The 27,776-nt window shown below is 40.6% G+C and overlaps 2 protein-coding genes across 5 annotated transcripts in view; one reads left to right on the top strand and one right to left on the bottom strand.

The window, feature by feature from the left end:
- The window catches only part of ppil4 (peptidylprolyl isomerase (cyclophilin)-like 4), a 59,407-nt gene extending 49,336 nt beyond the window's left edge, over positions 1–10,071 (top strand). Inside the window, exons 9-13 of the mRNA XM_060852288.1 lie at positions 195–261; positions 4,145–4,256; positions 4,535–4,631; positions 6,283–6,421; positions 9,801–10,071. Coding sequence (XP_060708271.1) covers positions 195–261; positions 4,145–4,256; positions 4,535–4,631; positions 6,283–6,421; positions 9,801–9,971 — 586 coding nt within the window. The 3' untranslated portion in view covers positions 9,972–10,071. The remainder of the gene's footprint in view (positions 1–194; positions 262–4,144; positions 4,257–4,534; positions 4,632–6,282; positions 6,422–9,800) is intronic.
- A 1,705-nt stretch (positions 10,072–11,776) lies between these two features.
- Positions 11,777–27,776, bottom strand: part of lats1 (large tumor suppressor kinase 1) — a 44,088-nt gene continuing 28,088 nt past the window's right edge. For all 4 annotated transcript variants that reach the window (XM_060852242.1, XM_060852264.1, XM_060852250.1 and 1 more), the window contains 3 exons: positions 18,492–18,674; positions 13,680–13,786; positions 11,777–13,315 (listed from right to left, as the gene is read on the bottom strand). In XM_060852242.1, the coding sequence (XP_060708225.1) occupies positions 12,800–13,315; positions 13,680–13,786; positions 18,492–18,674 (806 nt within the window). In that variant the 3' untranslated portion in view covers positions 11,777–12,799. The remainder of the gene's footprint in view (positions 13,316–13,679; positions 13,787–18,491; positions 18,675–27,776) is intronic.

Genomic DNA, 27,776 nt, shown 5'->3' with positions numbered 1-27,776 from the left:
TTCCATTAAAGAGTAAAATGAATTAACAGGTACCATGAGTAGGCCTTTGGTTTCCTGCAGTCTGCCCTTGATGAATGTGTGAGAGGAGAAAGTGACTATGTTTATAAGCAGGGTAAAAGTGATAAATACAGGAATAAAACTGTCTTTTTAATGTTTTCTTACTGAAGTGAATTATATCGGTATCTGTTCAACAGCTGTGAAATAATTAGAGACTGGAAGACCGGAGAATCTCTCTGCTATGCCTTCATTGAGTTTGAGAAGGTAAGACTATAAGAAATAGGAACAAGAGTAGGCTGTCCACTTTCCTGCCTTTTCCCCATAACCATTGATTTCTCTACTGATCAATTATCAACTCAACTCTGCCTTCTGTATACACAAGGAATTAGCCCTCTTATGGCAAGGAGTTCCTAAGACTGTCAACCCTTTGAGAGAAGAAATTCCTCCTCATCTCAGTCTTAAATTGATGCCCCTAGACTCTGAGACTATGCATCCTAGTCCTAGACTCTCACAAGGGGAAATATCCTGTGTTTATCCTGTTAAGCCCCTTAAGAATCCCACATGTTTCAGTGAGATCACCTCCCATTTTTCTGAAGACTTGTTAAGTAACAGTTATATTGTGCATTCTTTAAACATAACTTTACAGTTATACTAATTTTTATTCTAATTTTTACCGCTAATGGAGTCAGGTGTTACTAGGGGACATAGCTTTAAATTAAGGGGTGGTAGGTATAGGACAGATGTTAGGGGTAGATTCTTCACACAGCGGGTTGTGAGTTCATGGAATGCCCTGCCCGTATCAGTGGTGAACTCTCCTTCTTTATGGTCATTTAAGCGGGCATTGGATAGGCATTTGGAAGTTATTGGGCTAGTATAGGTTAGGTAGGATTCGGTCGGCGCAACATCGAGGGCCGAAGGGCCTGTACTGCGCTGTATTCTTCTATGTTCTAAGTTCTTTGTATAGATTTATATTGCATTACAAGTGGATTTTTGTATTTGCCTAATTTATGTTCTGAATCAAAATCTCAGCTGAGAATTTCCCCTGCGGTTGTAAATACGACAAGTTGGCAGAAACCCCAGATGAACTGACTACATTGAGGTGACTGGTCAGTATAACCTCAGTAAAAAAAAAGTCAGGGAAAAGTAACTCCCAGCCTATGTTTCCATGCTGACAGTCAAAATGCAATACATAAGCAAGAGCAAATTCAAGTGTCATTCAATACCAGAAAGATACAGGCCACAAATCTGAATTTATTTAAAATAATGAGAGAAATTCCCACTTACTGATACCTTTCTTTGTGTAAACATAAAGGACAGTGAAACCTGTATAAATGGATATTGTTCAAAACGTACATGGGGTGGCACGGTGACTCAGTGGTTAGCACTGCTGCCTCACAGTACCTGGGACCCAGGTTCGATTCCAGCCTCAAGTGACTGTCTGTGTGGAGTTTGCACATTCTCCCAGTGTCTGCGTGGGTTTCCTCCGGCTGTTCCCCTTTCCTCCCACAATCCAAGGATGTGCAGGTTAGGTGAATTGGCCATGCTAAGTTGCCCATACTGTAATTTATTACTCGGGCAAATATAGGGGAATGGGTCTGGGGGAGGTTACTCTTTGGAGGGTCGGTGTGGACTTGATGGGTCAAAGGACCTATTTCCACACTGTAGGGATTCTAATTCTAAAAAACAGGCATTTTGAGAAACCCAAGATTACATGTAGAAATTAATTTCAGCAAATTAGTTATTTTTTTAAAACCCAGTATTCGTAGTGACAGAAGAATGCTTTTATCTCCAGAGATAGGTACTTTCTCTACCACTCGAGTTTAGTTGTCAGAAGTTACATCTTTTTACAGATGTTAATTCCATTCACATGGAAATAAAATCTCACAGCAATGCTTGAAGTAGAGGCAGACATCCTTCATTTAGTACTGCCACATTACAATTACAACATTCATTCATTTCACTTAGTTGCTTGTGCGACCTCATTGTACATAACTTGGCTGCTATGTTTACTTCCGTAACAACACTGACTGCTCATCGATGTTATTAATAACACCTCATCATGCAAGGGTCAGTGAAACACCTGTACAATGAGAAAATAGTTCTGTGACACCATTTTCATTTTGGAATGGTCCTAGGCATTTATTTTAAAATTTAGTAAGTTCCTGCTCGTGTTTGGTGACCTTGCAGAGGTTAGATTCTGCAGTCATGCTTGATGTTTCAGTTGTAAGCTTTTGCAGCCGGTGTACAAAATTAATTTCATCTGCTTACTGTACAAGTTCTTTACCATTTACTGGTTAGACCACATTTGGAATATTGTGCACGGTTTTGGACCCCCCCATATCTTGGGAAGAATGTACTGGCCCTGGAGTGTGTTCAGAAGAGGTTCATGAGACTGGTACCAGAAATGAAAAACTTAACATATGAGGGACGTTTGAGGATTCTGGGTTGAAACTCTTGAGTTAAGAAGGATGAGGGAAGGTCTAATTGAAACACACAGAATACTGAATGGCCTGGACTGGGAAGATGTTTCCATTGGTAAGAGAATAGGGTTGAGAAATTTAGCAGCTGTGATTGAATGGTCTAATTTCTGCTCCTATATCTTATGGTCTTATTGGCTGACACTAGGCTCCAGTGAAAGATTTACTATTAATTGTTGTGGTTCTGTTCACCGAGCTGGGAATTTGAGTTGCAAATGTTTTGTCCCCTGTCTAGATGACATCCTCAGTGCTTGGGAGCCTCCTGTGAAGCGCTTCTGTGATGTTTCCTCTGGCATTTGTAGTGGTTTGTCTCTGCCGCTTCCGGTTGTCAGTTCCAGCTGTCCGCTGCAGTGGCCGGTATATTGGGTCCAGGTCGATGTGTTTGTTGATTGGGTCCAGGACACTCATCCACAGATTCTATCAACAAACACATCGACCTGGACCCAATATACCGGCCACTGCAGCGGACAGCTGGAACTGACAACCGGAAGCGGCAGAGACAAATCACTACAAATGCCAGAGGAAACATCACAGAAGCGCTTCACAGGAGGCTCCCAAGCACTGAGGATGTCACCTAAACAGGGGACGAAACATTTGCAACACAAATTCCCAGCTCGGCGAACAGAACCACAACAACGAGCACCCGAGCTACAAATCTTCTCCCAAACTTTGAACTTAAGCTGGGCTCTGATTGTATAAACCCATTACGTCCAAGTGGTGGACAAGTTTGCTGCTCTTCCTTTCCATTTTTAAAAAAAATCTTTCTTGGTGGTTTCAAACTTGGACCATCTGAATCAATCCCTGAAGATATGAAGGAGCAGGTCTCTGCCTTTTCAATTAAGGGACTTCTAAACAGTTTCACTGGCAGAGGAGAAAAGAAGCAATCTTTTTATGGTGATTTCTAAAGATTTTTTGGAGCGCAATACTGAAAATTTGAATGTGGAACATAGAGTTGGGAAAACCATTTGTGACAAGAATGGCTTGTGAAATGAAATGTTCTTCAGCCAGAGGAACACTTCTGTCTTTGGAATTGCTTGCTTGCCTCTGTTCCAGAGCTAAAGTTGAATGTGCTATGCGCATGACAGGGAATTCCTGACTGAGAATGTCAAGATTGATGAGTGTGGTACTATAACTTACTACATGTAGTATGTCCACTGGCTTGGAGCAAAACCACAAATAAATAACATTGTTTCACAGTCAGAAAGTGATATGAAAACCATAATTCAATGACAGAGATACAAGTAAACTACGGTATCACTGTCCAGACAAGTTCAGTGAATTATTGCTACTTGGGCAACAAGTCAGAGGGGCAGTCAAACATTATTGTCAAGGCATTATATTATTGACTATTAAATAAGCTATAGTTTGAGCAACAAACTATTGGGCAGTGACCTATCCTATTATGAAGGCAAAGAGCTATAGGAATAATGAGGTGGTTTGATGTCTGTAGAAAAATTCCTTTTAGCGAGCAATTGCTCGCGTTATTGGATCAGCATCATTTTTAGCAGTTTTGTGTTTTTGCTATTGGGTGAGTAAGCTGTCACTGTTGGGACCCTGAGCCATCATAACTGTTTGACCTAACTTGTGCCCTGCATCTTTGTCAGGGTTGGTTTGTATTACCATCCCTGAAAAAATCTGCTTAAACTGCTGTATTATATATTTTTTCACAGCAGGAGCATTGTGAAAATGCTTACTTTAAGATGGATAATGTGCTAATAGATGACAGAAGAATACATGTGGACTTCAGCCAATCTGTAGCGAAGGTACAATGGAAAGGGAAAGGTAGGTTCTAAGGTTACGTTTTGTATTTATCTACTTCACAAGTGCAAACCTGAAAGCTATATAGAAGTTGCCAACGTGCTGTCAATATCACTGCCTGGGAGAGGTGATTGTCACAGGTTCAGTCGTGGGTTTCAAAGAAATTGAGATAGAAAAGAGAATTGAAAGAATGCCAGGAATTAGTCTGGGAAGTAGAACGAGGTGCGTTATCCTTGAATTGACAATGGTCACATTCTCATTCACCTTTTCTTAAAAGTTATTTTTGATCTGTCTTCTCACAGGTGCAAAATACACCAAAGATGATTTTAAAGAGTATGAGAAGAACCTTAGCAAACATTCCAACATTACCTTGAAGAGTAAAGTTCAACCTAAACAGGAGTATCCTTGAATTTGTTCAGCAGCTATAAAGGTTGAAAGTTGAGCTCAATTGAAGTATTATAAATAGTTCTGTGTAGTACATTTCAGGCAACATGTAAAGGCTTTAGAAAGGATACAGAAAGGGCTTGTTAGGATACTGCTGAAAATGTGTTGCTGGAAAAGCGCAGAAGAATCGACTTTTTTGGCATGAGCCCTTCTTCAGGAAGAAGAAGGATACTACCAGGAATACGGGATGTTAGTAAAGAACAGACAAGCTAAATTGTGATGTAATAGACTATGTAGAGAAAATCAGTTTTCTCCAGTGATTGGCCACACCCAGAGGGGAACTGAGTTAAGGTTCTGTAGTTACATCCAGGTCATTAATAAATAAGGATGGCAGTTTCTTCCATAAAGGCTGATAATCAACACTGGATTCATGGTCATCATTAGACTCTAAATTCCAGATGTTTTATCGAATACAAATTCCAACATCTGCTATGGTAAGATATGCACGCTGGTCTTCAGAATATTACCTGGGTTCTGAATGTAGGTTTGCTCGGTGAGCTGAAAATTCATTTTCAGATGTTTTGTCGTTATACAAGGTAACATCTTCAGTGAGCCTCTGGATGAAGCACTGCTGGTGTTTCCTACTTTCTGTTTATCAACAAACATGTAAAGTTCTGGTTGGAATGCCATGTTTCTAGGAATTCGTGTGCATGTCTCTGTTTGGCTTGTCCTAGGATGGATGTGTTGTATCCTTAAATACAGATAAGGAAGGACACCACATCCATCCGAGGACAAGCTAAACAGAGACACGCATGAGAATTCCTTGAAGCGTGGCATTCCAACTGGAACTCTATCAACAAACACATTGACTTGGACCTCATTTAACCCCCCCCCCCCCCCCCCCCCCCCGAGAAAAAGAACAGGAAATGGCATCACCGACTCAAAGAAACCCAAACATATAAGAAAGCAGGAAACATCAGTGCTTCACCCAGAGGCTCACTGAAGATGTTACCTAGTATGGTGATGAAACGTCTGAAAATGAATCTTTCAGCTCAGCAAGCAAACTTACATCCAGAACCTCAACCTGAGCTACAAATTTTCTTAAAACGTGCTCTTACCTGGGTCTTTGGATTAACCGTTCAATGCTAATACCACTGGGCTGTTTGATTAAGTTGAGTAATTCTTTGAACTGTAAAGTTATAGATGGTAAGAAATAGCCCACAGAATTAATTGGCTGTTTATTGTCTTTGCCAATGATATTAGCTTCAAAACTTGATGTGTGAAATCTTGAATGTTATAATTTCAAAAATGGACTTTGTAGAAGATCCTTAATATAGCAAAATGTGTTTAATTCAACAATTCCCATCCTGGGCAATTGAAAAGATCAGTCATCAACATGCCTCACAATCCAAAGATGTGCAGATTAGTGTATTAGCCATGAAAAATGTAGAGGGTTGGTGTGGACCCAATGGCTTGCTACCACGCTGTGGGGATTCTATGATAATAAACACCACCAGATAAAATTGTATTCTGAGTATCTTGCAGAGCATCTTGCTGGTCATTTGAGGGAAACATGCTTGGGAAAGAGAAGACACTTAGATAAATTCCTCCATGATTGCTTTGGCCTGATCTTTGCTAGCTTTTGTCCCTTAATTTAAAAAAAAAGCCCGAAATATGAACTATTACTGGATGAGGCGGAGGCCAGTGGAAGCCAGCAGCATTTGAAGAAACACCACAAGGGGAAACGGTCTCGTCGGCATATGGAAGAGGAAGAAGGTGATAGGTGGAAAGCAGCCAACTGCAAGGTAGAAAATACTGATTATCAAGAAGTCTAAATATTTAAGCCTATCTAGTCATGGCTTTATTGAATATTTGATTATTAATTTGCATCTGCCTGTACTTAGCCAGCAGCCTCCCAAAGACCATGGTAGTTATAGTCAGAGTCACAGAAATGGACAGCATGGAAACAGACCCTTTGGTCTGACCCATCCATGCCGACCAGATATCCCAACTCAATCTAGTCCCACCTGTCAGCACCCGGTCCATATCCTTCCTATTCATATACCCATCCAAATGCCTCTTAAATGTTGCAATTGTACCAGCCTCCACCACATCCTCTGGCAGCTCATTCCATATACGTACAACCCTCTGTGAAAATGTTGCCCCTTAGGTTTCTTTTATATCTTTCCCCTCTCACCCTAAACCTATACCCTGTAGTTCTGGACTCCCCAACCCCAGGAAAAAGACTTTGTCTATTTATCCTATCCATGCCCCTGATAATTTTGTAAACCTCTATCAGGTCACCCCTCAACTTCCAACGCTCCAGGGAAAACAGCCCCAGCCTGTACAGCCTCTCCCTGTAGCTCAGATCCTCCAACCCTGGCAATATCTTTGTAAATCTTTTCTGAACCCTTTCAAGTTTCACAACATCCTTCCAATAGGAAGGAGACCAGAATTGCATGCAATATTCAAACAGTGGCCTAACCAATGTTCTGTACAGCCGCAACATGACCTCCCAACTCCTGTACTCAATACTCTGACCAATAAAGGAAAACATACCAAACACCACCTTCTTCACTATTCTATCTACCTGTGACTCCACTTTTGAGGAGCTTCACTCCAAGGTTTCTTTGTTCAGCAACACTTCCTAGGACCTTACCATTAAGTGTATAAGTCCTGCTAAGATTTGCTTTCCCAAAATGCAGCACCTCACATTTATCTGAATGAAACTCCATCTGCCACTTCTCAGCCCATTGGCCCATCTGGTCCTGATCCTGTTGTAATCTGAGGTAACCCTCTTCACTGTCCACTACACCTCCAATTTTGGTGTCATCTGCAAACAGTATTGTACCTCTTATGCTCGCATCCAAATCATTTATGTAAATGACAAAAACTAGAGGGCCCAGCATCGATCCTTGTGGCACTCCACTGGTCACAGGCCTCCAGTCTGAAAAACAACCCTCCACCACCACCACCCTCTGTCTTCTACCTTTGAGCCTGTTCTGTATCCAAATGACTAGTTCTCCCTGTATTCCATGAGATCTAACCTTGCTAATCAGGCTCCCATGGGGAACCTTGTCGAACGCCTTACTGAAATCCATATAGATCACATCTACTGCTCTGCTCTCATCAGTCTTCTTTGTTACCTCTTCAAAAAAACTCTATCAAGTTTGTGAGACATGATTTCCCACGCACATGTTGACTATCCCGAATCAGTCCTTGCCTTTCTAAATACATGTACATCCTGTCCCTCAGGATTCCCTCCAATAACTTGCCCACCATAGAGGTCAGGCTCACTGGTCTATAGTTCCCCGGCTTGTCCTTACCACCCTTCTTAAACAATGGCACCACGTTTGTCAACCTCCAGTCTTCTGGCACCTCACTTGTGACTATCGATGATACAAATATCTCAGCAAGAGACCCAGCAATCGCTTCTCTGGCTTCCCACAGAGTTCTGAGGGACACCTGATCAGGTCCTGGGGATTTATTGACCTTTAACCGTTTCAAGACATCCAGCACTTCCTTCTCTGTAATCTGGACATTTAGCAAGATGTCACCATCTATTTCCCTACAGTCTATATCTTCCATATCCTTTTCCACAGTAAATACTGATGCAAAATATTCATTTAGTATCTCCCCTAGTTTCTGTGGCTCCACACAAAGGTCACCTTGCTGATCTTTGAGGGGCCCTATTCTCTCCCTAGTTACCCTTTTGTGCTTAATATATTTGTAAAAACTCTTTAGATTCTCCTTAATTCTATTTGCCAAAGCTATCTCACGTCCCCGTTTTGCCCTCCTGATTTCCCTCTTAAGTATACTCCTACTTTCTTTATACTCTTAAGGATTCACTCGATCTATCCTGTCTGTACCTGACATACGCTTTCTCAACCAAACCCTCAATTTCTTTAAACATCCAGCATTTCCTATAGTTACCAGCCTTCCCTTTCACCCTGACAGGAATATATTTTCTCTGGATTCTTGTTATCTCATTTCTGAAGGCTTCCCATTTTCCATCTGTCCCTTTGCAATAATGGAGTGTTAGGTCAATTTCAAGAGTGTGACCCTTATTTGGATCTTCAAGCATTAATGTAGAAGACAGCACAGGAACAGGCCATTGGTTCAACATGTCTATTCCAGAGTTTGTGCTCTGGCAGACCCTGCGTTATCATATTTTTGTTTCTTTCCGCCCTCACAGTAAAATATTATCTCCTTTAATTACAGCTCAGTAATTTGCCTCTGCTATCCTTATAGTAGCAAGTTGCATACTCTCTCTGATGCTGATTCAAGAAGTGTCTTTTAATCACTAGGAAATTTAGTAAAAAAATTAACACTGTTCATAGGCTCCTAGTATTGAAACGATTACAGAACTGAAAACGTCATCTCTATATCTACCTTTCAAAAATACTTGTATCAGCTTCTTCCTGACCCTTTTTCTGAGACAGAAAGACCCGCCCTGTTCAAGGTCTTTCAGAATGGTTATCGGCCCTCAGTTTGGTCTTAAAAGGATAAGGTTTCTTTGCATCTTCCATGGGTCCCTCAATATCTTCGTTATATTATGGAAACAAGAACTGTGCACAGTACTTTTAAGCATGTGAGAGATTCTAGGGATTTGCTTGTTATTTTCTGCCAATGAGTACAACTTTCATGAATTCTCATTTCGCTAACCTCCGTACCATTGTGCCTGTTAATTAGAAGGACCTTTTATATCTTCAGCCCTCTCAGACTTTGAACTCAATTCTGTTATTTTCTATCATTTCCTTCAGCAATAGCTGGTGGCAAAGTGAAGTGAAGCAATTGGGAGGGGGATTTTTAGCAAGGCAAGAGGCAGGAATTAAAAGACAGATGAAGTAGTAAGGGATACTGTGCACAGAACTGAATAAAATTAAGGAAATCATGAATCTGATTGAACATGATAGGGTAGCCTTGATAGAGAACTGGTTTTAGCCATGGTGGACCAGTTAATTAATGACAAGGTTATTTCAAATCAATGGGACACCCAATCAGATATACTGAAAAAGGTGGAGAGAGTAAGATTTGTAAGCAATTTGTAGTAATCTACTTTTGAAAACAAACAATTTATATACCTATACTTTTTCTGTGTCTAAATTTAAAGTTGACAGATTAACTTGATATCAATGGGTTAGTTACTGGAAGACCTTCTGAAAATTATTTTTGACTTGATAGGCAACAATTGATGAATACTGCAGAGAAAAAGATGGAGGTCAGAAAAAGCGGGACCAATATCGCAGCCGGAGCAGGAGTGAATCCCAAGAGAAAGATCACCACAAGCGAAGCCGGAGTAAGAAGTCCAGACATCAAGAAAGGAAGAACAGAAGTCCTAAAAGATCCAAATAGACGCAATAGAGTGGAAGTTGAAAGCAGAGAAATGTTTAAGTGCAATATGTAACTAAAATGCTTTTGATTTTTAAAATTTCAATAAATTGTACAGTCAAAATGTTCATTCAACTCTATTTCTGCTGAGTGGTCAAGAACTGAGCAGATGCACTTACAAACAAGATGCTCGGGACAGGATATGCACAATATTTTGTTTTGCATAAATTTACTGGACACCTCATTAGGGTAGGGATGTTGGTTAGGTCACTAGATGACAGTTAATAAACTAAATCCCACTTTACAACTGCAATGTTTCCCTCTCCCTTCCTCAGATGTTAAGATTGGTATTTGTGGTATAAGAGTCAACTGTCCCTTTTTAGAGACTTCAATGCAATGTAGACCGTTAAGCCAACACCTCAGCACTGCATTGGATTAATTTGCTAAACCTACTTTGAGTACTTCAGATTAATGTATAAATACAACAGACTAAGTAGAACACTAATATTTTATAATTATTATCAAAGCTGTCTTGCCATCTCTTCATACTTGTTAAAAGCCTTCAGAACATCCATCACTTCAACAGTCAATGAAAGTCTCTTACCTTTCTGAATTATTTTACTCCAAATAAAAATGCACTTGACAACTCAATCATTTATTCAGTTTCCAGTAAAAGATTACGAAGCAAAGACCTTGTTTTTGGGAAGGTGATGTTTTCAATAACGAAAATCAAGAACACGAAAACCCCAGTTGACAGAACAAAATCCTTCAATTTCTTGCATGATGTAATGATGCTGTTAGTAGACACAGCCTCTCCAAGCCATCTACATATTAAATTTTCTCAGCATCTCAAACTCATTGTTGGGAGATACATACCTATACATTTTCTAAGTTCAAATTTGATATGACAAATTATATGGTCAGTTTTAATGTGGGGAATGGCAGTATTGTTACCTGACTAGTAATCTAGATGCCCAAGTGATAAGCTACAGCTGTTGAAACTTAAAATTTCTAAATATGGAACATAAAACTAGTCTTAGTGACATGGCAACTATCAGCATGGGTGTTAAAAACCTATCTGGTTCACAAAGGCCCTTTAGAGAAGGAAATCTGTTGATCTGGCCTCATAACTCCAAAATGCCCTCGTTAACCACTAAATTCAATTAACACTTTTCTAAAACAGACTGCCGAATGCATTCTATTTTTTTTAATGGGTACAATTTATTAAAATCTTTGTAAAGTGCTCTAAAAAAGACTCACCTGTATTTTTAATCAAAAGACTGATTTGAATGATTGATCTTCAACCCAATGACGTGATCAAGGATGTGGCTTCACTCAGAATGCATTTCTTGCTGATCTTCCCTTCAGCAGGCTATGCTGCAGCCAGAAGTTCAAAAATCTCACCAGCAATGAGAATGAATTCTTGCACAGTAATAAATGCTGCTTGCTATAAAATGAGGAAATCATATCTATCTTTTAAATCTTGAAGGAGTGATGACTTTAAATTATGTGTTGTTGGCAAATTCAGCACGTACTTCCCGTCCCTAATTCTCCCTGAGAAGACACTGCTGATCTGCCTTCTTGAAGCACTGCAGTCCACGTAGTGTAGGTATGGCCACATGCTAAGACGGGAATTCCAATTTAGATGGTGTGTGGCTTGAAAGGCAATTGGCAGGTGGTGGTGCAAGGTTGATAATTTAGATTTAAATGAACCAGTTATGTTAACAGATTGCAAAACAATTACCTTTGAAAATGATCTTAGATTTAATGTCATTGGAAGTCAAATTAAATGTTTATACATGTATAATTTATAAATAGAATTCAATGCATAAATTAGAAAAAAATAGAAAGCTAATAACCTGTGTTCTACACACTTCTAAAAGAAAATTATTTTCATATAAAGTATACCAAACTACTTTCTTCATATTTGGTCAAAGCTAAGCAGGATGTTTTAAGGCACAGCATAAAAGACCATTTTGTAGGTTTCAGATACATATGTTCACAACACCCCAGAGATAACTTGACTAGACCAGAGCATGAGCCACAGAATGAGCCCTGTCATGTTAGTAACTTCTCTCAACTCCCAATGAGTATAAAATGAGCCTTTTTTTTAGACTCTGTGGTACTGTCCCCACCTCTGAACCAGGAGGCACGTAATAACATCGCTGAACAGGTTGATTAGAATATATCTAAAATAGGCTCTGCAGTATTACAGCCCTACCCTCACACTCAATGCACATCCCAGAATGGGCCCTGTAGTGTTGAAACCCAAAATTCACTCCAGTTTGCAGTCTCGTTAAATAGGAACAGATAACAGTTTAGCCCTGTAGTATTTCAACTCTATCCTCACTTTCAACATACAGTCTTACTGTTTCAAAGTGCAGGTTATAGAGTCAGCCACTCCATTGTATTCCTTCCTTTGACTTCTATTTGAGCAAGGTTTTCTGCTGGGGTTGGAGCCTTGCAAAATGACTTCTTTAAACTTATAAAGAAAAAAGGCACCTACTGTGCACTCACCTACATAAAGCTCTCCAAGAATATCACAGCAATTAAAGTAATAATAAAGACTTAGTGTAAGTGAAGAAAATCAATTACAATTTTGCTGATCAACTACTGATCACATGATGAAATTGATTTAAACTCTAGTGTTAGGTGCTCAAACCAGCATTCTATTAACTCAAGTGTAACTGCTGGAGGCTTCAAATTACAATGTAGAAATAAATTAATACTTACAAAATATATCTTTCTGTAAGCCCTTAAACTAAAAGTGAAAGCATGAATAGAAATTAAAATCTGTCCCTGGAAATTAAACAAGGGGCGCACTGCTTTAAAAAAAAGTAATGATTTTCACTTCATACATAAACCAGCTCTCTATTCTGGCTCCCTTTCCCCACTGCAGTGTTTTCCCTGTTACTTTCTGCTTGATGTTCAGGTGTTTCTGGATTGAGATAATCACACTGCAGTGGTTTGGGGTAGCTGTAAGGGTAGCCATTATCATCAAAAAACCTCCGGAATGTGAACTCGTAGAAAGCGTGTTCTGGGTGCTTCCCATTCTGGTACCAGCCATTCAGTGTGTCATTGACACTTTCTCCATTGCTACTATCACTCCATAATTTGTCAGGATCCACAGGATCAAAATTGGACGTATCTGTTGGGTGTGTAATCTTAGGAATGTATGGAGCAGATTGGTGCCGGATGTCACTGGAGAAATCAATCAATCTGAAAAACGGATGGGCTTTTATTTCATCTGTGCCATTCTTCCCAAGCCTGTCTTCTGGACCTCGGCAAAGCTTGATGATGAGATCGGATGCCTCTGGGCTAAGTTTAGCCTGGGGTGGGATGTGAAGTGTCGTCTGCCAGTTTATAACCTTTGTAAGAATGGGCAGAAATCAGAAATCTTAACATTCCACAATTTAGATTAAATCCAGTAGTTCAGCAATAAATAAAATCTACAATTGTTTTTAAAGATTAAACTGTCTTCCAACCTAGTGTCATTATAGGTGATCATTTTATTATAAATCCTTTAATCAGGTTTCTCAGGATGGGCAGTCCTAGAGGATGATACACTTAGAAGAATAGCCATTTTCTGCTCTGCTTTGAGGACAATATTACCCCAATGGCCTATTTGTCTCTTTAAAAAAAGCCATAACTACCTCTAAATGGACTTTAAAAACAAAGAAACAGATATCACAGTACACAAGATAAATGATATAGGCATAATTAATTCATTACCTTGATCTGTGTTTCCAGTGGAGTTTGTGCCAAGAAAGGAGGCTGTCCCACTAGCATTTCATAAAGAATAACACCAACGCTCCACCAGTCACACAGCTGGGTGTAACCTACAAGGTACAAATTATTTTGCTCATTATATCCAGTAATCAAAAACCAATGTCTTATTATTCAGACTTCTATTTATGATTTTTTTTTGTTCAGGTGAGAACATTTTTACCGATGTAAGAATTATTATGATTTTTCAACCTGTAACAGAATATGGTTATAAATAACTTTCAGTATATACTCCAAAGATCATGTAGTCACTGAGGATTCCATTTACTCCTGAAGTCACACTTTGCTATTCAGGTATGCATCATCTAATAATACAACTGGGATTTTGACATTACCCTTGTTATTTAGAGGCATGGTAGATTTTGGTAACTAGGTTTGTTGTGGTTTGGTAATTGGGAATGCATGCTTTAATCCTCAAAGAGATTTTATTCCTATCATTTACTGCAGGACTAGGTTTCAATGTTCTGCTTTGCATTATTTGGAAATATTATCATGTTTTTAAATTTGGTATGAAATTAGAAACATAGGAAGAGCTGGCTTTTCAGTCCCTCAAGTGGCCAGTGTTTACTCTAACCTGCATAACAACACGCTACGCAGGTCATGCACAATGTTGTAGTCTTGACAGATGAATAGAGGCAGAACATTGATTTTAAAGGAACCATCCGGTGTAACAAACTGGTCACACAAGGTAAACTGAAATAAAGGGAAACATTGATCATAGCTGATCTGTATTGTAATTACATTCGGTTGCTCTGGTCCATATTTCTTAGTTGTCTAGCATGACAAAAATGAATCAATCTCAGTTTAGTAAAATTCAATTGATCTACAGTTTCAACAGCTTTATTGGGCTGAAGAGCACGGTGACTCAGTAGTTAGCACTGCTGTCTCACAGCGGCAGGGACCCAGGTTAGAACACAGAACAATATAGCACAGAATAGACCCATCGGCCCTCGATGTTGTGCTGACCTGTGAACTATTCCCAGCTCGTCCCTCTAGACTACCCCATCATCACTCATGTGCTTATCAGGATTGTTTAAATCTCCCTAATGTGGCTGAGTTGATTACATTAGCAGGTAGGGCATTCCATGCCCTTACCACTCTGCATAAAGAACCTGTCTCTGACATCTGTCTTAAATCTATCACCCCTCAATTTGTAGTTCTACCCCCGCGTACAAGCTGATGCCATCATCCTCGGAAAAAGACTTTCACTGTCTATGCTATCTAATCCTCTGACCATCTTGTATGTCTCTATCAAATCCCCTCTTAGCTGCCTTCTTTCCAATGAGAACAGACCCAAGTCTCTCAGTCTATCCTCATAAGACCTTCCCTCCAGACCAGGCAACATCCTGGTAAATCTCCTCTACACCTTTTCCAATGCTTCCACATCCATCCTGAAATATGGGGACTGCAACTGTACAAAATATTTGAAGTGTGGCTGCACTAGCATTTTGTACAGTTGCAGCATGATATTGTGGCTCCGGAAATCAATCCCTCTACGAATGAAACCTAACGTACCATATGCCTTCCTAACAGCACTATCAACCTGGGTGGCAACTTTTAGGGATCCATGTACATGGACTCCAAAATCCCTCTACCAAGAATCCACACTACCAAGAATCTTTCCATTGGCCCAGTACTCTGCCTTCCTATTATTCTTCCCAAAGTACATCACCTCACATTTAGCTGCATTGAACTCCATTTGCCACCTCTCAGCCCAATTCTGCAGTTTATTCAAGTCTCCCTGCAACCTGTAACATTGTTCCAAACCGTCTACTACTCCATCGACTTTAGTGTCATCTGCAAATTTACTAATCTATCCACCTACGCCTTCGTCTGAGTCATTTATAAAAATGACAAACAGAAGTGGTCCCAAAACAAATCCTTGTGGCACACCACAAGTAACCAGATTCCAGGCTGAATACTTTCCATCAACCACCACTCGCTACCTTCTTTCAGAAAGTCAGTTTCTAATCCAAACTGCTAATTCACCCTCAATTCCATGTCTCTGCATTTTCTCCAACAGTCTACCACGTGGAACCTTATCAAAGGCTTTACTGAAGTCCATGTATACCGCGTCAACTGGCCTACCCTCATCTACATCCTTGGTCACCTTCTCAAAAAAACTCAATGAGGTTTGTGAGACATGACCTGCCCTTGACGAAACCATGTTGACTATCTGAAATCAAATTGTTGCTTGCTAGATGATTATAAGAGATAAGATTTATAATCCTTTGCAAAACTTTTCCTACAACAAAAGTAAGGCTCACTGGTCTATAATTACCTGGGTCATCTCTACTGCCCTTCTTGAACAAGGGCACATTTGCAATCCTCCAGTCCTTTGGTACTAAACCTGTAGACAATGATGACTCAAATATTAAAGCCAAAGGCTTTGCTATCTCCTCCCTAGCTTCCGAGAGAATCCTCGGATAAATCCCATCTGGCCCAGGGGACTTGTCTACTTTCACACCTTCTAGAATTGATAACACCTGTTGTAACTAACCTTGATCCTTTCTAGTCTAATATCTCATACCTCATTATTCTTCTTTTCCTGAGTGAAAACCAATGAGAAATGTTCATTTAGCACCTCTCCAATCTCGACAAGGTCCACATTCAACTTCCCACTTCTGTCTTTGACTGGCCCTATTCCTACCCTAATCATCCATTTATTCCTCACATACCTATAGAAAGCTTTAGGGTTCTCCTTTATTCTATTTGCTAAAGACTGCTCGTGTCCTCTCTTTGCTCTTCTTAACTCTCTCTTTAAATCATTCCTAGCTGGTCTGTAACCCTCCATCGCCTCATCAACTCATAAGCCTCCTTCTTCTGCTTAACAAGAGATGAAAGTTCTGTAGTAAACCACAGTTCCCTTACCTTATCACTTCTTCCCTGCCTGACAGGGACATACCTATCAAGGACACACAATATCTGTTCCTTAAACTAGCTCCATTGTCTGCATCCCCTGCATTTTGCTACCCCATTCTATGCATCATAATTCTTGCCTAATCGCATTATAATTGACCTGCCCCATCGATAACTCTTGACCTGTGGCATGTACCTATCCTTTTCCATCACTAAACTAAATGTAATTGAATTATGGTCATTCTCTCCAAAGTGCTCACCTACTAAATCAAACACCTGGCCTGGTTCATTAACAAGCACCAGATCCAGTGTGGCCTCCCCTCTTGTCGGCCCTTCGACATACTGTGTCTGGAAACCCTCCTGTACACACTGGACAAAAACTGGGTTAAATTCCCGCCTTGGGCAACTGTCTGTGCGGGGTTTGCACATTCTCCCAGTGTCTGCATGGGTTTCCTCCAGGTGCTCTGGTTTCATCCCAAAGTCCAAAGATGTGCAGGTCAGGTGAACTGGCCATGCTAAATTGCCCGTGGTGTTAGGTGCATTAGTCGGGGTGAACGTAGGGGAATAGGTCTGGGTGGATTGCTTTTCGGAGTGTCTGTGTGGACTTGTTGGGCCGAAGGGCCTGTTTCCACACTGTCGGGAATCTAATCCAAATCTAATCTAAATCTCTCCAGTGCATGGATTTACTATTAAGTAGAGACTCTACTGTAGAACAAGGGACCATGACAGTTGCTAATAAATCCAAACACTATTCAGAAAAAGTTCCTTTACTTGAGAGACTGTGATGGGAATGTCTACCATAAGGAGTAATTTGAATGACTAAATACATTTAAAATGGGCAAACTGACAAGTACAGGAGAAAGAAGCAAAGATTAGATACAGTGTGGAAACAGGCCATTCGGCCCAACAAGTCCACACCGACCCGCCGAAGTGCAACCCACTCACCTACATTAACCTCTTCACGTAACAGAACGGGCAATTTAGGTTGGCCAATTCACCTAACCTGCATATTTTTGGACTGTGGGAGGAAACCGGAGCACCCGGAGGAAACCCACGCAGACAAGGAGAGAATGTGCAACCTCAAAATTCCTGAGGCAGCAACTGAACCTGGGTCTCTGGCGCTGTGAGGCATCAGTGCTAACCACTGTGCCACCGTGCCACCCACAAAGATTCCCCAAAGTGTGGAAACAGGTCCTTCGGCCCAACCAGTCCACACAGACCCTCCGAAGAGCAACACCCCAGACCCATTCCCCTCTGACTCATGCACCTAACACTATGGGAAATTTAGCATGGCCAATTCACCTGTCCTGCACATCTTTGGACTGTGGGAGGAAACTGGAGCACCAGGAGGAAACTCACGCAGACACGGGGAGAATGTGCAACCTCCACACAGACAGTCACCCAAAGCTGGAATCGAACCTGGGACCCTGGGCTACCGTGCCGTCTCTTCTTTTTTTAAAAAGACACCCACATGCCCTTTCTGATCCCATCTTCCTGCACAAAGCCCACTGCCCTGAAGTTTCCTGCACTTTTTTTAGATGAGATTATGCTGAGCCTCCTCGTGGATGGTGCACCCTGGTGACCTTTTTTTTCCGTATAGTTTCATTTTATAGATTAGGAGTTTACTGTTACCTTGTAAATTTCAACAAATAAAGGGAATTTTTGAAGGTTTGTTTCAGAAATAGGGAGAATTAACTGGTTCAAGCAACAAAGAGACATTTCTGAAGCAAACTGCATAGTGATACAGTGATAGAAGGAACAGACAATTTCTACTTGCATTCATAAAGCCTTTAACACAGCAAAACATCCCAATAAATTTGTCACTGAGCCAGATGAGAAGATACTAGGATGGTGACAAAACGTTTGGCCAGAAGTAGATTTTAACATCATTAACCTTACCTGTACGGAGCAACACCTCTGGTGCAATGTAATTCGGTGTGCCCACTAGGGAATGTGCCAGACAGCGTTGATGTTGTCGAGCTGCCCTGCGCTCCAATGGTTTTAGTCTCTCTGCACACTTACAGCTCTTGGGATCACCCCATTCATTACTGAAATCCATGCTGTCCTGCCGAGGATGGTCACCTGGATGCAAAGGGTAAATATGTCAACAATCAGACAAGTAGTGTTTCTGAAGATAGCAAGATTCTGTTTTGTCTTTGTTCCATATGTTTCTTCAGTACTACTTGCAACCTCTTTTGTCTACTATTCTTAGAGAAGAATTGATCAGACTGAGGACAGTGCACAAGCTATCAAAATACCTCTTTTGAACTGGATACAGGTGTGACTTTCCTGCTTTACACTCTAAGGCTACTGATAATCAAGGCTAGATACACTGGACCCTAAGGACTTATCTATGTGAAACTGGGGTGCCATATCGGGGGAAAATTATCAGTATGGGATTGAATAAGTGTTGCATTGGCTCCTGAAAAATCATAAGTAGCAAAGCAGGGGTTTAACAAATTTAGTCAATGTATTTCTGTGTTTAGTATTCATAGCTAGCTCAGATTGGCCTACGAATAAACTCAACAAGCTATGGGAGACTGCAGCTCTGGAAAGGTTTCAGCAACCTATTGATTTCTTGTTCTAAGTAAAAAGTGCTGGTTTTGCCAAAAAAATAGTACAGATAACCAAAGAAAAGGTATGGGGCTATAATGGGAAATGTTCTGCAAGTGTAAGAAGAGATCTGTCTTTTAACTTCTTTATATCTTTGATTGCCCACTAAACTATATACCCAAGGTAATACCCCACACCTAACAGAAAGGCAGACTTCACAATCTCGGAGTCTGCCAAAACAAAGCTTGGCAATTGTTGCCTATAACCAGTAAACAGGACAAGTATGAATATTAGAGATTCCTTGCAACTTGTTACACCATAACAAAAGCTGAATGAAAGGTTTCAAAAACAATTAGAATTTGGAGTTTCATGTGAATATCCTTACTGCAACAGGATGCATTTTGTTAACAATATTTAAAATTGGAATGGTTGGTGAATGCAAAACAGGGTTATTTTATAAAACCTCATATCTGCGATAGACACTTTGACTTCATCTTCTTCAAGCTTTCAAGCATCTGAACACTAAGCTCTCTCTCTGCAGGATGAAATGATCCATAACAGATGTAGAGAGGTCTGTGGTTTTCAAAATTTCAATTCACAAAACACTGATAAGAATATGTCTTAACTGATAAGATTGTAAAGTGTTGATGTCCAAGGGGACGCAGGTGTTCTTGTTCATAAACTACTGAAAGCTAACATAAATGAAGTTGCAAGGCAAACTGTTTGTTAGCCTTTGTCACAAGAAGATTTAAATACATAGCCAAGGTGTACTGAACATCAGTGAGAAAGCATATGAAGTACTGTGTGCAGTTTTAATCCCCTTGCCTAACGAATTCAGTGGAGGTTCACTATGATGATTTCTGGGATGTGGGACTATCCAATTAGGAGAGATTGAAGAAACAAAGCCTGTTTTCTCTGGTTTAGAAGAATGAGAGGAAATCTTATAGAAACATATAAACTCTTAAAGGGATAGACAGAGTAGATGCAGAAAGGATGTTTTCCTTGGCTGTAGGTGTAGAACAAAGGGGCACAATTTCCAAATAAAAGATAAGCCATTTAGGAGCCACGCAAGGAAAAACTTCTTCACTCAAGAGTGTGGTGAATCTTTAGAATTGTCTACCCTAGAAGATTGTGAAAGCTCAGTCAATACGTTCAAGATGGAGATTGATAGATTTCTAATTACGAATGGTAACAAGACATTGTGCAGCAATATAGCATTAAGATGGATGATCGGTCATGATCTGGAATGTCAGAGCAGGCTCAAGGAGCTGAATGCACTGCAGTTTAATGGAGGAAGTGGTCAGTGCTGATCTAGAGGCATCATGCCACCACTTTCCTCCCTGAAGTCATTCTTTCCCGGATACCCATTCCATCCAGCTCAATCTTGAACTGAATTTCACGTCACGTATAAACTGCTTCATCAGGACAGTCTATTTCCAAATTTGAAGTATATGAATCCTAACCTCTCCCCAGTGACTGAGATGCTGTTTCCCATCCTCCAGTTTTCATCACCTCCTGAATTCACTTCTCAATCTTTTCTCTCAAAAATCTCAATTCCCATCATCCTGCTCCTAGTGGACTAATACACTCAGTCCACAGATTTTCGTTCTCATGTATCCTCAAATCCCTGTGCCTCCACCCAGTACTGCAAACGTCTTCCTCCCATATTCCTGCTTGCACTTTCTGTTCTTAACCTGTTTCCTAATACCCATACGATCACTAGCAGCAGTTTTGCAATCCATCATTGCTCTGCTATGTTGTTTTTGCCCTTTTCAGTTTGAGGGATGCACTTTTGGTTGATGCAAGTAGAATCAGAAACTTAGAATTTGTTTTCGAGTGACCTTGTGTGAGATTTAGAAAAGGCTTTGGAACAGAGTCTGAGGAATTTTTTTAAAAATTCACCTGTGGAATGTGGGCCAGCATTGACTACCCACTCCTAGCTGCTCTTGAACAAGTGGCTTGCTAGGCCATTTCAGACAGTACTTTAGAGTCAACCACATCACTGTGGGTCTAGGGAGTCATTTGTAGGCCAGACAGGTTAGAATGGCAGATTTCCAGATTTCGTTCCCATTAATGTACTAAATGGGTTTTTCCCAATAATTGGCAATGATTGCATGGTCATCAGTCTACTTCAAGTTCCAGTTCTGTTGTTTTCATTTAATTCAAATTCCACCATCAGCCATGGCAGGATTCAAATCCAGTTCCGTGGAACATTAGCTGAGTTTCTGGATTAATAACCTAGATATTACACACTTGGCCATTGGCACCCCAGTTGTGAGGTACACGTACACCATTCCACGAGTTACAGTCTACAGACCTGGGAACAATTGAAGAAATCAACTTTGGCAAGATCTACTTCATTAGATTTGCCTGACAAAGCACTTCAAATTTTTCTTATTTGTTACTGGTGATATACATCAGATTTGTTATTCACCAACTCCTTCATAAATCTTTATCAATTGAATCTTATGAATTTATTGTTACAACTTATCGGTTACAGCTTGAAAAGCAGTGATACAAAAACAGTTAAAAGTTTTTTTTAAAAATCAAAACTAATTAAATATGGATGGAGTTGTCAGGTGATATGGTGTTTCTGCATGATGTGTGAGCTGGTGAACCTCATTGTGGTTCTCAGTGACCATATCTATATAAATGTTGGATGCTGGAAGAAATCCAGCTCAGATTGGATTAGTGGAGTCTGAGCTTCAAACATTGCAACACGTAAGGGAGGGGGAAGAATTACCTGGATGCTGTGTTTCAGGAAACAATCATACCCCTGAGGCGAACTAACTCAAATTTGACCAGTAGTTAGGGACAGGAGGATGTGGCTGTAAGTGAGGCAGGTAGAAGGATGCAGGAACGTCAGAACCTATCCTTGTCCAACGTTCAAGAGGACTGGAAACTCACTGATGTGCCACCCCGGTTTAAAAAGGGAGTAAAGGCAAAAGACAGAAAATTATAGACCGATTAGCCTAACCTCAACTGTGGGTAAGATCCTAGGATCCATTGTGAAGGATGAGATTTCTGAGTACTTGGAAATTTATGGTGAAATAGGTCATGCCTGACAAATCTACTAGAATTCTTTGAGGAAGGAATGAGCAGGTTAGACCGAGGAGAGCCAATGGATGTTATCTACCTGGACTTCAAGGTGGCCTTTGACAAGATGCTGCACAGGAGGCTACTGAGGGCCCAAATTGTTAGAGGCAAGGTATTATCATGGATCGAAGCTTGGCTGTCAGGCAGAAAGCAGAGAGTAGGGATATAAGGGTCCTTCTCAGGGTGACATGTGGTGCTCCACAAGGCTCAGTGTTGGGACCACAACGTTTCACTTTATACATTAATGATCTAGATGAAGGAACTGAGGGCATTCTGGCTACGTTTGCAGCCAACACAAAGATAGGTAGAAGAACTGGTAGCATTGAGGATACAGAAGCTGAAGAAGGATTTGGACAGGTTAGGAGAATGGGCAAAGAGGTGGCAGATGGAGTACAACGCGGGAACGTGTGAGATCATGTATTTCGGAAGGAAGAACAGAAGCACGGACTATTTTCTAAATGGGGAGAAAATTCAGAAGTCTGAAGTGCAAAAAGACTTGGGAGTTCTAGGCCATGATTCTCTCAAAGTAATCTTGTAGGGTGAGTCGGTAGTTAGGAAGGCAAATGCAATGATGGCATTTATTTTGAGAGGACATGAATATAAAAGCAGGGATGTACTTCTGAGTTCTATAAGGCTCTGGTCGTGAGATATTAAAGGGTTAATTTGCTCTGCTGACCTGCAGGAAATTGTATGCCCCGAGGGTGGGGTGGTATGTCTCTGTTTTACAGGTAGAATGTAAGGAATTTATATTCCCCGCTCTCGCCATTCAGAGGCATTTGCATGGCCATTTCCTAGTTATTCAGAGTAATTTATATTATCATTCCCTATTCAGAATCAGTAAGAACATTGCAATTAAAATTCTGACCACTCCCTGCAGTTAAAAAAAAGTGATTTACAACTGATCTGACCATTAAGGGATGATTTACATTACACGGTTTCTAGAGAAGATGTGATCATTACATTGTGTCTTGAGTGGCATGTGACTGTGAGGGAATGGCTGGGGGTTGTTTGTGGGCATTGCTGACTGTAATGTGAAACTGTATAAAGGGAGGATTGTTTCTTTTGGTCAGAGTTCCTGCGAAGCATTACAAAGATTGTTAAGTGATCTTTCAAAGCTTGTACTTGCTTAATAAATTTTGACTATTCACAGACGTTGGTATATTGCAGTTGCAACAAGTGTGTAAGACTCTCAAGAAAAAGAACGTTACAGTCAGACCACATTTGCAGTTTTAGGCTCCATATCTCAGGAAGGACGTACTGGCCCTCGAACGTATTCAGAGGAGGTTCACGAGAATGGTCCCAGGAATGAAAAGCTTAACATATAAGGAACGTTTGAGGATTCCGAGTCTATACTTGATCGAGTTTAGAAGGATGAGGAAGGATCTAATTGAAATATACAGAATAGTGAATGGCCTGGACAGAACAAATGCTGGAAAGATATTTCCATTGGTTGGAGAGACTAGGACCTGATGGCATAGCCTTAAAGGGAAGAACTTTTAGAACAGAGATAAGGAGAAACTTCTTCAACCCAGAGAATGGTGAATTCATGGAATTCATTGCACAGAAGGCTGCGGAGGCCAGGTCATGGAATATATTTAAGACAGAGATAGATAGGTTTTTGAGTATCAAGGGAGATCAAGGGTTACGGGGAGAAATTGGGAGAATGGGGTTGAGAAAGTTATCTGCCATGATTGAATGGTGGAGCAGATTCAATGGGCTGAATGGTCTTATGAATGTACACCACGCTGTCACAAAACAGAAAAGTATTATGATGCAATATTTACCTAAACTATCAAATAGAAGATCTAGAAAATAACTTCACATGGATTACAAAATGACTTACATAAGATGAAATATTTTCTCTGGTTTGAATTGTAAATTCTCAAAGAGTATTTGCAGACACAAAACACGATCTCAAGTTATACTCTTAATAAAAAGCAGGGCAAATGCAACCTGGCTAATTATTGCCCTTTCAGTGTACTCATATGTCAAAGTCACTGACAATGCTATCAAATGGCATTTGGAAATAATTAACCTACTCACTGACACTTGGGTTCTGCCACTGCCACTTGGCTCTTGGTGTTATTATATCTCCGATCCAAATATGGACAAATATCTCCAGAAGTGTTAAAGGGCTTCTTAAAAGTGACATGTAAGAAACTGGATGGTCCAGAGGGTGTGTTTTTCTGTCTTGCAGGCAGGATGTGAAAATCTAATCATACTCTGTAATTGTTGTTTTAAGGAATAACCTATCAGACAGTGTTTCTGGAAATAATCTAATCACTTTACATTACTTTTGGATGGCATTTGACTATGGGGGAGTGGCAGGGGTTGCGTCTTGTGTGCATGACTGACTGTGATGTAAAATCCTGTACAAAAGGAGGACGGTCCCCTTGTTCAGGGAGCCTCGCTCCGCAAGTACCACCAAGAGTGTTAAGTGATCTCCAGAATCTTGTACTTGCTGAAATAAATTGTAGCTATTCACAGAACTGGGAAATTGCAGTTGCATAAAGTGTATAAGAATCTCAAGAAGGGAACCTAACAGAGGTAGGATGGCTGCCTTTAACTTCAAGGCAGCATTTCATGGAGTCTTGCTTCAAAGGGGTCTAGCAAAACTAGTTAATGAAAATCAGGGAGAGATTTGCCAGGAGTCATAGCTAGCATAAAGGAAGATATTTGTGGTCGCTGAAGGTCCAGGACATCTCTGCAGGAGTTCCTCAAGGTACTGTCCTGGCCCAAATATCTTAAGCATTTTTTTTTATTTATTCACAGGATGCGGGTGTTGCTAGCTAGGCCTGCATTTATTACCCATCCTTAACTGCCCAACTGCCCAAAAAGATTTTTTCAACAATTGACAATAGTTTCATGGCTATTAATTCCACTATCTGCCATAATGGGATTTGAACCTGGGTCCGCAGTACATTATAGTCCAGTGATAATATCCCATACCATCACCTGACCCATCAATAATCATCCCTCGATCATAAGTAAGTGGGATGTTTACTGATGACTACAGCGTTCAAGCATCATTTGGGACATCTTACATATTGGAGCACCATGATTTGGACAACATTCAGGTTTGGGCTGATGTGGCAAGTAACATTTGTGCCTCACACGCGGAGACGATGGCCTTGTGGCTGTTAATCCAGAAATCTAGGTAATGGCCTGGGGACCTGTGTTGGAATCTTGTCATTGCAAATGGTGCAATTTGGATTCAAGAAGTGGTCTGGAATTAAAGGTCTAATGATGACCACAAATCCATGAAAACATATGGTTCACTAATGTTCTTTATGGATGGAAACTACATCCTCACCCGTTGTGGCTTCCACATGACTCGAGATCTACAGCAGTATGATTGACTCAACTGCCCTTTGGGCAATTAGGGATGGACAATGAATGCTGGCACTGCCAGTGATGTCTACATTCTGTGAATGTATAAAACAATGTCAGGTAATGATCATTTTCAATAACAGAAGATCTAACCATTGCTTCTTCTGATGTTCAATAATAGTACCACAAATTTATCATACAACTAATTATACTGGGGTGACCAATGATCAGAAGCTGAACTAAACCTGCTACTGGTCAGAGGTTAGGAATCCTGCAGCAACTAACTCATCTATGTATCCAATTACTTACCTACCATCTAAACAGCACGAGAACATTCTTGACTTGCCTCGGTGAGTGCACCGCCAATAAGATCATCTTGGATAAAGGGCCGCTGGGGCAGGGGGCAGTGCTGGTGAGGTCACATGTGGAATACTGTGAACAATTTTGATTGGCTAATTTAAAGAAAGATGTAATTTCATTGCAGGCAGTTCAGAGAAGGCTCACAAGGATGATCCCTGGTATACAGGAATGTCTTATTAGCAAAGGCTAAACAGTTTGGGACTTCTACTCACTGGAATTTAGAAATAATGAGGGGCAATCTTATTGTAACATACAGGATTCTTATGGGACTTGATAGGGTGAATGCCAAGAGGATGTTTTCCCTCATGGGAAAGACTAGGACCAGGTGGCATAGTCTCAGAGTTTATAACTGACATAAGGAGGAATTTCTTCTCTTAGAAGGTTGAGTGTCTTTGGAATGTCTTGGCACAGAGGTATGGGGACAGAACCCTTGTGTAATTTAAGGGTATGATAGATAAGATTCTTGCTCTGTAGAGGAATCTAGGATTACGGGGAAAAGACAGGAAAGTCAAATGAAGGTGCAGCCTTGAGGGGCCGAGCAGCATATTTCTGTTCCTTTTTTTTTACAGTCTTCAAAGTAGTCAGTTTGATTGACACTTCTTTCACAACTGACACATTCCTGTTGCAGCAGATGCACAGTACCAGCAGTTTACACCATCTTCCAGATGTACTGTAGCAATTTACCCAGGCTCCTGTGAGAGCGCCTTCCAAACTTTGAACTTATAGTAAAAGTTATGAATGACTCCATACTGTACTTTTAGTGGTGTCTATTGAGGAGTAAGTATTGACCAGGACACTTGGAAAATGCCACTGTTCTTCTTCAAAGTAATATTATGGGTTCTTTTCTGTTTACCCAGGGCCTTCAATATGACATCTTGTTTGAAAGACGACACTTCAAGAAATGCAGCATTCCCTCAGCATTGGAACATCAACTTTACATCTGTGCTCAGAATCCTGATGTGGTGGTTGAATTCACAATACTCTGGCTCAAAACCTGAGTCAACAGAGCCTACGAACCAAGTCATGACTGACATGATTTTGGAAGTTGAGTATGGGTGCCCACATACACCAGCTGCTGAAAGTAAGTAGGCAAGTGCAGCAGATGGTGAAGGCGGCAAATGGTATACTGACCTTCATAGTGAGAGGATTCAAGTATAGGACAACAGATGTCTTGCTGAAGTTGTACAGGGCCTTGGTGAGATCACAATAGAAAAATTATGTGTAGTTGTGGTCTCCTTATCGGAGGCAGGGTGTTCTTGCTATACAAAGAGTGCAATGAAGGTTTACCAGACTGATGTCTGGGATAGCAGGACAGACGTATGGAGTGAGACTGAATTGACTAGGACTATATTCAATGGAATTTAGAAGAGTGAAGGGGATCTAATAGAAACCTATAATATTCTAACAGGTCTATACAGTGTAATGCAGGCAGTTATGTTCCTGAAACCAGGGGTTACAGTCTAAAAATATGGGATAGGCCACTTGGACTGAGTTGGGAAGAAATTTCTTCACCCAGAAAGTGGTAAAAACCAAAATATTGACTGTTTTCAAGAACAAAGTTAAGATGTAGTGTTCAAAGCTAAAGGAATCAGAGGCTTTAGGGAAAAAGCAGGAACAGGGTAATGAGTGGGATGACCAACCACAATAGAGTTGAATGACAGAACAGGCTTGAAGGGCTAAATGGCCTTCTGTTCCTATTTCCTATGGATCAAGCGACAGTGCTAGAATGGATTAGGACTACATTCCAGTGAAGAAGACAGAGATTAAGCCTAGAACCAACCATCCAGAAGACAACCTCAATAAGAACAGGTTCAGCAGGCACTGGAAGAGAAATAGGTGTCCAAG

The sequence above is a fragment of the Hemiscyllium ocellatum genome, chromosome 3, assembly GCF_020745735.1.
Source record: "Hemiscyllium ocellatum isolate sHemOce1 chromosome 3, sHemOce1.pat.X.cur, whole genome shotgun sequence".
Classification (NCBI taxonomy): domain Eukaryota; kingdom Metazoa; phylum Chordata; class Chondrichthyes; order Orectolobiformes; family Hemiscylliidae; genus Hemiscyllium; species Hemiscyllium ocellatum.
The sequence above is the reverse complement of the archived record's forward strand: the minus strand, read 5'-3'. Positions and strand labels throughout refer to the sequence as shown.